This window comes from Pollachius pollachius, assembly GCF_949987615.1.
Source record: "Pollachius pollachius genome assembly, chromosome: 19".
Lineage (NCBI taxonomy): Eukaryota > Metazoa > Chordata > Actinopteri > Gadiformes > Gadidae > Pollachius > Pollachius pollachius.
In genome coordinates, this window is record NC_136952.1 from 12,779,256 (window position 1) to 12,789,255 (window position 10,000).

The 10,000-nt window shown below is 46.9% G+C and overlaps 1 protein-coding gene across 1 annotated transcript in view; it reads right to left on the reverse strand.

Annotated features, from left to right (window-relative positions):
• Positions 1–957: 957 nt before the first annotated feature.
• Positions 958–10,000, reverse strand: part of LOC307090333 (cilia- and flagella-associated protein 337) — a gene marked incomplete at both ends in the record, with an annotated part of 14,304 nt that continues 5,261 nt past the window's right edge. The window contains 10 exons of the mRNA XM_079756923.1: positions 958–1,074; positions 2,679–2,810; positions 2,938–3,002; positions 3,913–4,079; positions 5,081–5,295; positions 5,745–5,893; positions 7,460–7,599; positions 7,923–8,107; positions 9,260–9,409; positions 9,522–9,998. Coding sequence (XP_079613049.1) covers positions 958–1,074; positions 2,679–2,810; positions 2,938–3,002; positions 3,913–4,079; positions 5,081–5,295; positions 5,745–5,893; positions 7,460–7,599; positions 7,923–8,107; positions 9,260–9,409; positions 9,522–9,998 — 1,797 coding nt within the window. The remainder of the gene's footprint in view (positions 1,075–2,678; positions 2,811–2,937; positions 3,003–3,912; positions 4,080–5,080; positions 5,296–5,744; positions 5,894–7,459; positions 7,600–7,922; positions 8,108–9,259; positions 9,410–9,521; positions 9,999–10,000) is intronic.

Genomic DNA, 10,000 nt, shown 5'->3' on the forward strand with positions numbered 1-10,000 from the left:
CGTCTGACACGGCCAGAGTGCACTTTGTGTCCTCCCAATTTGAAATGAGGTCACCCCCGTTGGATGTCTGTCTTGTTGATTGACGGAAATTGTGAATATTTGGGTATCGAACCCAGAACGTACTCTTTGCGGACCTGTGTAATTCAGACATGGTGATTGCAATGGGAGGATGGTTGTATTGGGACACAATAGATTGACGATTGATTTGAAGGGTTACAGTCACCTTGACCGGGGCCTATCGCTCCGTTTTTCCAGTCTCCCTTTCCTTCATTTATTTGGGAACCGGAGAAGGGAGGGATGTTTAAGTGGCAGGCCCTGTGCATGGAGACATGTCGGCCTTGAGTTACGACATGACCTGGCCTGGATTAAACCAACGGACCGTTTTGATTAAAAATATAAGCATCCATTTCAACAAGTCGTTAAAGTGGTTGCTTGGATGAAGAGCGGATATGTATGTGATGGAACAGTGGAGAGAGAGAGTATACAATGGGAATAGGATTAGTAAAAAGATTGGAGAATAACTGAAAAAACGTCTACAACGTTTAGCCTGTGTTATCAATGTTGAATAGCCAATGTCCTCACACTACCTTTCTTCACCTGCAGTTTTCTGCACATTCTTATTCATCCACTGCCTGCAATACCAATGGATTGCGTCACCATTTAAAAGCCATTTCCCCTTTCGGCATTAGAACTCAGCATAAAGACAAACTGCTCCAAAGGTACTTCAAAAAGTATCAACGTTTTACAACTAAGTAGGAAAAAAATTCATAAAGTTATTTTGCATTTACATTTTGTCCTGAAAGTTCATTGAATGTTAATTTATATTGAAGCACATCCATTTCATTTATTCAAAATAATGACACAAAAAAGGAAGAATACAATGGAGAACAAGAACATTATAAATGATAAAAACACACGTAATGTCTATTTATATTCATGCCTTTAAAGGTGTCAACATCAGTTAGCTTGATTTTCCCGTTCATAGCTCATCTTAGCGCCGCCACGCCTCAGGCTCAGACTGTCCGCCCAGGGGCTTATGGGTAATTCCGGAGGGAGGGGCATCTCCTTGCAGTCCTGTTGAGAGGAGGAACACAGAAATGGATTAACATAAAACATAGTTGGTGAATAAGAAACCCTTTTTTAATGTTAATTTGACAAAATGTATAAAATAAATTAAAGAACAGATGTTCTCCCGATGTCTGTAACTATAGATCAAAGTGCAGCAAACATATTTCTACAAATATATATTTCTTGGACATATTTTGGATGTTTTTCCTCCATCCTGGTCACATACTGTTTTACTTTAAAACACCTTGCCTCAACTCAAAACCCAAAAACTCAGGATATTGGAAAGGGGGGCGTTATGGTAACAATGTGGAAATAAACACAAAATGTTCAACCGAAACCATGTGAGCGAATAGAAAAGGCATCCGAGAGAAGACTCGTTCATACCGCAGGCAGCACACTATGTACAAAGAAAACTACTTTTTTATCCCTGGCGATGCACACAACGCCTCAGAACAGAAATACCCTGAACCCTAAAAGAGTCTCTCAGCCGTTACGAGCACGTGTGCTATCTGGACGCCTGCCGTGGAATGCCGCAGACAAAATTGCTGTCTCCTGTGCAGATGTGAGCTAACGTGTTCTCGTTGTTTTGCAATAGCTGATATAACCACTGTCGTAACGGCCGGGCGTTAAATCAATGCCAGTAGCTGCCACTGTGCGTCAACAAACCAAACAGACACACACACAACACAATATATCAAGTACACAGCAGTGTGATTAGACAGGGCTTGTGCAAGCTGGTGTGTGTGTGGGGGTGGTGTGTGTTTGTGAGACTGCAACCAATCCGCAATGTTTCAGAGGTTGAAAAAAACATTGAAAGGTTTGGAACAATAGATAATAAAATGGAAGTTCCCCATAAAATGGGGAACTACGTTGTAACGATAAGGAGAGAATAAAAAACATACTAAGATTAGGCCTTTGAAATGTGGGCTGCTGAAATGTTTAAACTGTGTGTGTTCTGTGTATGCTTGTGTTTATGTCTGTAAAGCCTCTTAACTTGCTCTGCCATTCAGCGAATTGCAAAGTTCGTCTTCGCAAGCTGTTTCTGATGGTTGTTGACATGGTTCTAGCTACGTATAGCGCACTACTTCAGAAATCTGCAGACAGTTCATCTCACAGAGGCCCACAGAACGACATTCATAGCGGCCTACCGGTTGCTCCCAAAATAAAATAAACGACCTATATATACAGACTGCTAGTGTTTGCAACTAAATGTGTTGACTTAAGAAAGTCAGGAGCTGGATGTCTTGGCCGGAGGGCACCTTGGTAGAGGACACAAACACACGTGTTCACTGATCACACAGCCCGACCCATCGAGACGCCCCCAGCAGGAGGAGGAAGAGGGGCGTATGGTTGGAGGAGGAGCAGAGGAGGAGGAAGACGAAGGGGGGAGTTAAGAGGATGGGTGACAACATTCAGTAGGACCCCACCTGTTGAACCATCAGCAGAAGGCAGTAAAGAGGAGGAGAGGGGGAAAGGGGGGTCATGAGCAAAGAGGAGGAGAGGAGGAGAAGGGGGTCAAGGAGCAAAGAGGAGAAGGAGCAAAGATAAGGAGAGGAGGAGGAGATGGGGGGGGCGGAGGGGTTTGGCTTCAACATTCATCATGACCTCACCTGTAGGGCCAGAGCGTGGTGGGGGGAGCATGTGGTGCCGACCTGGAACAGTTTGTTCAGGTCGATGCTGCACAGTAAACGCCGCCTCCTCCGACGGTCCGTGTCCTCAAATAGATGCTGACATAAACGTTGCTATGGAGACATGTGGCAGTGGTTTGGAGGAGGAAAACCTCCCGTTTAGTTTGGTGTTCATGGGTGTGTGATTGTGCGTGTGTGTTTGTGCTTTTGTGTGTGCTTGTGTGGATAGTGTGAGGCCCACCTGGTGTTGTGGCGGGTTGGGGGTCTCCACTGTGTGTGGAGCATCAGTCTGTTCAGGTGAAGCTGCTGCAGTGGGGGGGAGGGAAGGAAGAACATTGAATAAGGTTTGGTTTATTTTTGTGTATTTGTTTAAGTTGTTGTTGTTGTTGTTGTTGTTTTTGTTGTTGATGTAAGGGAAGCACAGCTAATTACATATTTGAACTGGTTCAGGGAAGTGGACAAAACAGTAAAACAAAAGTATAGTGAACTTCTCAAAAGACAAAAACACTCACAAACTCACACACTCGCAAACCAAAGTTCTGGCCTGTAGTTTCTGCAGCTGAGCATGGTCTGAATGTTCCTCAGTTTGAGTTCCAGACTTTAAACTCCAGTACGGGAAGAATGGTCTACAGCAGCTCCCTGCAATGTGGTCAAGCTGTGCGGGTGCCAAACATTACATTTCAAACTCTACTTAAAATAACAGTAGAGTTGTTGAAACAGTATCAAATTGAAAAAACATTGTCTGTCCTCCCTGTTTGAATATGCATTGCGTTGTCCAGTCATGTTTTACACATCACACAACTATGCTTGTGTGCACAAGTGATTGTGTGTGTACATGAAACACTGGGCACACACACCAAAGAATACCATCAAGATTAATTACTAAGGCGGCTAGATCAAAGACAGACGGACAGACAGACAGACAGACAGAGAGAAAAATAGAAAAGAGAAAAGATAAAAGATAAAAAGAGATAAAGACACACATTTAAGATGGTTGACAGATAGATTAGTGGGTTCAGTATAATAATGTGTTTGTATGTGTGTGTGTGTGTCTGTGTGTTTGTGTGTCTGCATGTGTGAGCACGAACGTGTGTGTATGTGTATGTGTGTGTGTGTGTGTGTGTGTGTGTCTGTGTGTTTGTGTGTCTGTGTGTGTGAGCACGAACGTGTGTGTGTGTGTGTCTTGCTTCAGAGGCACCTGTAATGAGACGGTTACCTTGGTGATCAATCTGCTCCGGTGACGTTTGACCTTGGCCCTTCACCTGCTTTGAGGTTTGACCTTTCATCCCGGATGGGGCTCTTCCCCAAGTAGGGTCACTTTGATTGCTCCCTTCCTCGTTCCCCTCCTCCATCAGTCCCTCGCCCATCTCCCCCTCGCTCTCCCTGAGTGGACCAACACATGCATTGTATGGGTTCAACATGGATCTCTCTATACACAGTCAATGACATCTATGTAATGCTGTTCTGCAGTCATTCCATCAGAGCAAAATCCTCATCTGCAAACATTTGCTCCATTTTTATCCCAGTTCTGCATAACAAGGCTGCCTCATCCAACTCTTCCCTCCAACATCATTCTTTCAATAGTTTCTCCCTGACGGCGTATATAAATATGCCTGGGAAAAAAAGCCTGGATGAGCAACCGAGGCAGTATTTACCTCTGGCACCAAGATGTATTTTTCCATCATGCGTAAACACTTAAGCATGACGTTTGTCCCATGCCTGATCCATTAAAGATTAACAGGATGGAATATAACCAATCATTTGGTTCAGGTTAGTACCTTGGTTGCCTCACTGGGACTTTTGAGATTGAAGCGCCTGGAATTGTCCTTCGGGACAAATACAGGTTTGAATCACAATTATAGGACTGCTGCAAATAGGCCTGTCATTCATTTCAGAAACTATACTTGTGTGCGCTCATCCTGCTACATGCTCTTATGAAAAGTTTCTTCCCTTGGATTTGGAGGGTTTTCCATAAAACCTTTTAGAGCAGGGGTGTCAAACTAATTTGAGGTTGCGGGCCATAACAGACCAAATGCTATTTAGTTTGGGGCTGGACTGAGACAAACACTTCTTATATGCTGCACTGCCTTAAAATAGCGACTTGACTATTTTTTGGGGGATTATTTGTTCTGTATCAGCGTCATCAGTTTCCGCTCTTTGAAAGGGACATCTTGTCAGTTGAAGTCAGCAGTTTTTGGCGTATGTGTGTGCATTTAGGAAATTGTGTGTATGTTAAGAAAATGGAGAACCACCAGCCTGCCACCTCTGCCTGCGAGGGCTTCGGGGTTAGAGGCTGTCTTATAATGGGGGCCTGGGGAGCCCCTTTGAGCGGGTCCCTCTGAATCAGGGACGTTCAAAGCAAACCGACTCAACGTGTCACTCACCGCTCATAGTGGGCAGGGTGGGCCACGTCCCACTGCAGCCCCTGTCCGAAGCGCCCCACGGGGCTCCCGCTGGACGTCCACAGCCTGGCAGAGCCGTCTGTGGATGCGGTTAGGATGAAGAGCCCCCGGGGGAGCTCCAACACCTCGGTGCAGACCAGGGCCCCCTGGTGAGCCCTCCAGCGGTGCAGGAGAGGAGGGGGCCGCTCACAAACTGGCTGAAGGGGGAGTTACCGTGGAACTATTTCAGATTTCATCACGTTAGCAGATGGTTTTATCCACACGTATCCACATTTTGTGTTTGTGATTAACATGCAGGTTGGGGTTTTGCTTTCTTGCTCAAGGATACCTAGGTAGACTGAGGACATCCGGGGTTCGAACCTTCAGCTGGGGGACAGACACCCTAACCACTAGACTGTCATGGGCACACTTCTTTCATACACACATGTGCACACGCACGCACGCACACACACACACACACACACACACACACGGACACAAACATACACAAACGCACACAAACATACACAAACGCTCCACCCTCCGTACACGCTCATGCATACATAAACACAAGGACATGCACACGCATATACACATACACAAACACACACACACACACACACACACACACACACACACACACACACACACACACACACACACTCACCTTCTGCAGGACGTCCAGGGCGTAGTGTGAAACGTCCCACACCTGGAGGCAGCCGGCGCTGTCCCCTGAGACCAGGACGCTGTTGTCACGGTGATCAGAGCTCAGCGATAACACACGCTCACCTGGCCGACCCGGGCCGGAGAGCTGTCCTGGAATCAGGAAGTAAACAGAGACATGGAAACATTTACCGTCTTGTAAACAGCAATAGTGAATTCATTTAGACATCTTGCTCCAGGGTGCCTTCAGGTTGGCTGGGATTTCCTCCAAGACATTTATCAACGGTGAGATTTTTGCTGTTATGTACTAATTGTTGTTGTTGTTGGAAAAAAGTGATGTGATAAATGGTCACACCTAATGCCAGTGTAAATATTGTTTCAAATAGACCATCCATTTTGGATTTTGCCCTTATCCAAATGATGCAGGACTGACTTTCCTCAGGCTTAGCTCCCAGTATAACCCTGGTCTGAAAGTTTGTTTTGTCAAAGTGTTTATGCTTTGTTTTTGTTAGAAGAAACTAGAGCAAAGTTTAAGATACAGTGTTTATCGGTCAGTCATCAACAAAAAAGGTCTGCGACTCATTTAAAGCGATAGGTCTTCCGCATTTAAAAATAATTCAATTATTTTAGTGAAAACACCTAGTGAAAAAAAGATTGTGGTGTGTATTTGGCCTTTGCTCTGATTCATATGTAACATGATGGAATTCAGAAATCCCTCCCTACCAGACAAAGAAATCCACACATACGAAAACGGACACAAACATACACAAACGCTCCACCCTCTGTACACGCTCATGCACACATAAAGACAAGGACATGCACACGCATATACACATACACACACACACACACACGCTCACAGACAGTGGCCCCAGTGCGTGTTTCCCCTACCACTAAACGCCGCTGGGTAGTGGAGTAGCATAGCTGTGGGCTGCCAGAAATGGCCCTGGCACGCCGCCGGGTCCTCTGTTCACCCCGAGTGGGAGGGCGGGCGGGCGGGCTTTATAAATCCGTTTTACGGAGGGATAATTAAACGTGAAATCTGGCGGTCTCTGGGGGTCAGGGAGATTAGGGGGAAGAGACTCCATTCCCTTCCCTCAGGTCTCGTCGATGTCTCTGCATCAAGGGTTATTTATAGTCACGTCGCTTTTAGTCTGCCCTTCTATCGATCCATTATTGGGATCGTTCATCCATCCATTCATCAGTCGATCCATTTTTCCATGCACCCATTTACATTATTACATCCATCCTCCATCCGTCCCTCCATCAATCTTTCATCCATCTATCATCCATCCATCATACATCCATCCATCAGTCATTCAATCATCCCTTCATCCATCTGTGTTCATCATTTACTCATCCATTATTCCATCCATTTACCATCATTAATCTATTTGTCAATCGACCAATCAGTCCATCCCTTTAAACCCATCTTTTGTTTGATCTGCCTCATTTATATGTGGGGTATGTGGTGAACAGGTATGTAGTGTTCTGCTTGGCATTTTTATATAAAGTGATAACTGTACTGGGGTCAGTGTCCACCTCAGAAACATGAATCATGTTTCTGAGGAAACCGTACAGGAAAAAGTACATCACAACAGTATACCTGGAACTTGATTTGAACTGACTACCTGTTGCCCTCATCTGTCTCAGGTCTTCACACAAACACACACAAACACACACAGACACGCACACGCACACACACACACACACACTCACCATGCGGTTGTGTGTGTCCTGACAGGCTCCAGAAATACAGAGAGCCCCCCTGCGAGGAGACCAGCACGGCTTGGTTCCTCCACTGTCTGTCAGCCGCCCTGCGCTGCAGGAACAGCAGGTGGTCTACAGGGGGCGCCACCCTGAACCAGAGTACACAAACATAAGACAAACATAGTGCATTCTATTGTAATATATATGGTGTTTCATACATTCTTAGCATTGGTGACCATGTGCCAAAAACAAACAACTAGCATTGGCGGTGTTATTAATGGCATGCTCTAACAATTATGTTCCGCAAGAGCAAGCACTTTCACTAGCAATGTTGCTACACCAAACCAAATATTATAGTATGCACGTGTCATGTATAAAGTTGACTGGTTAACTGATGTTTGTTAGGTATGTTTTTGGTCTTGAAACAAGTCAAAACGAGGGCCAAACTGCCCCAAAGGCAGCGTCCGCTCACCCTGTCTGAGTGTCCCTCTGTAGCCTCTGCACTGGCCCTTGTGTCTCCACCCTCCAGACGACCACCTCTCCATCGTAGCTCGCCGTGGCAATGACCCCCAGGGCGGGGCATGGGCACACGGCCAGGATGTCCGACTTATGCACGCCCTCGGACTTCCACGCCATGTCAGCCTTCACGTACACATCCTACGCAGCGAGATATGGGAGATAGAGCATGCCATGTGATGTCTAGCGCCCCTATGTTTGGTTTTGTCAGCTATTGATGCTTCCTATGGATACAATGCTCTAGGTTCATAAGGAAAGCGTTCTGCCAAGGATGATTTCAGATGTGAATGTGGGAAGAAATGTGAGGATAATGTGCTCAAAAGTCAAAATACTTGTATGAAACATCTCTTTGTCCCGTGTAAAGTGAGACGATTTAGATTAAGATCTTAGGAGTAAAGTTATATGTGCAGCATAGAGGCTGGTGGTGGACGTAAGACAGGTCTAGCATTCATTAGGATTCTGCTCCTCATGTTTGGATTTTTCACATCATCCCTCGATATCATTTACCCCCAGGTCCATTCAGTACGTGTGTTCTTGGCCAAAGAAGTTTTCTTAAAAAACAAACTTACTACTGCTGACTTAGGAGAACTTGGACCGAAATGGGAAGACAAATGCTCAGGACTGACTTTAAAAACACTAACGCAGGCAGATTTTTGGTGCGGTCTTCAAGGTAAGGAATGTCTGCCCTGAGGATAGCGCTGTACGTTGCAAGCCTGGGGAAGGGAACAGGGCAGTGTGTCTTTATGCGTGAACGTGGTGGGCTGCAAACCGAGACTCTCAACTCGGGTTTGGAGGGTTTATGCGTGTTTATACTGGCGGAAAGACACATGGTCTGCTATAGGCTGGACCTGGAACATTGGCTTCTGTGTTAGGGCGTGTGCCTGTGTGTGTGTGTGTGTGTGTGTGTGTGTGTGTGTGTGTGTGTGTGTGTGTGTGTGTGTGTGTAGGGGAGTCTGACTGACCATTTCTGTTTGTGATTATTTGATTGGAATTGATTTGAAAATGGAGAGACATGCCTTTGATAAATATGCATGCCTGCTGGAAATCACACTCTTAAAATATGCGTAACATGATCAACATAAAACTCCATAAAACATGTTCAAAAAGTATTTTTTTAAGAAATGTATTCAAGCAAAGTGAAAATGCCACACAGTGAGGGCATTTTGAGGGATGACGTTGATACATGCGTTTGGAATTTCAACATGACTTTACCTTTGCATTCATATACGAGTTTATATATGCATTTAGATATGAGTATATGTACTTGTTCATACATGTCTCCCTACCACGCACCTGGGCACCTTTGATGTCATACAGCGTCAGCCGTAGACTCCACCCTACTGTCAGTAACTGGTTGCCATGGAGACAGGTGACCCCGGTGACCTCTGAGGCGGACACCGCTTCCAACGTGTGCAGGCTCTGGCCGTTCAGCAGGTCCCACACCTGTTGGACCGCACACACACACGAACACACACACACACGAACGAGTGCATGAGTCACCATGTCTCCTCGCTCATCTTGCTCACGAGGAAGAGGAAGAGGACGCAAGCCGTACCTTGACGGTGCCGTTGCGGGCCCCTGTGATCAGCCTCCTGCCGCTGGAGTCCACCGCCATGCAGGTGAGGGCCTCCCTTCCGTGGGCCCCGTGGAGGGTGAAGCAGGCCCGGCCCGTGGCCGCCTCCCACACGGCCAGCGAGGAGTCGTGGCGCCCGGTAACCACCTGCCCCAGCCCGGGGTTGTACAGGGCGGCAGTGATGGGCGCGGCCCGGCGTCCGTGTCTCACCTCACGCCCCACCCCTTCTCCCTCCGCCGCCGTCGTGTCGCCCCCTCGGCCCTCGGCCAATCGCAGCAGAGCTAGGTAGTCTTTACAAGCCACCAGCAGATGGGGCGGGCCCTTGGCAGGAAGCGCGGCCTCCCCCAACAGGAAGGGGAAGCTGCTCTGCTCCGGGGAGCGGCCCGGCTGGAAGCAAGGGAACGGGAGGCGCACTGTTCTCAGGCAGTGGTGGGAGGAGACGGCCCATATCTTCAGCTCCT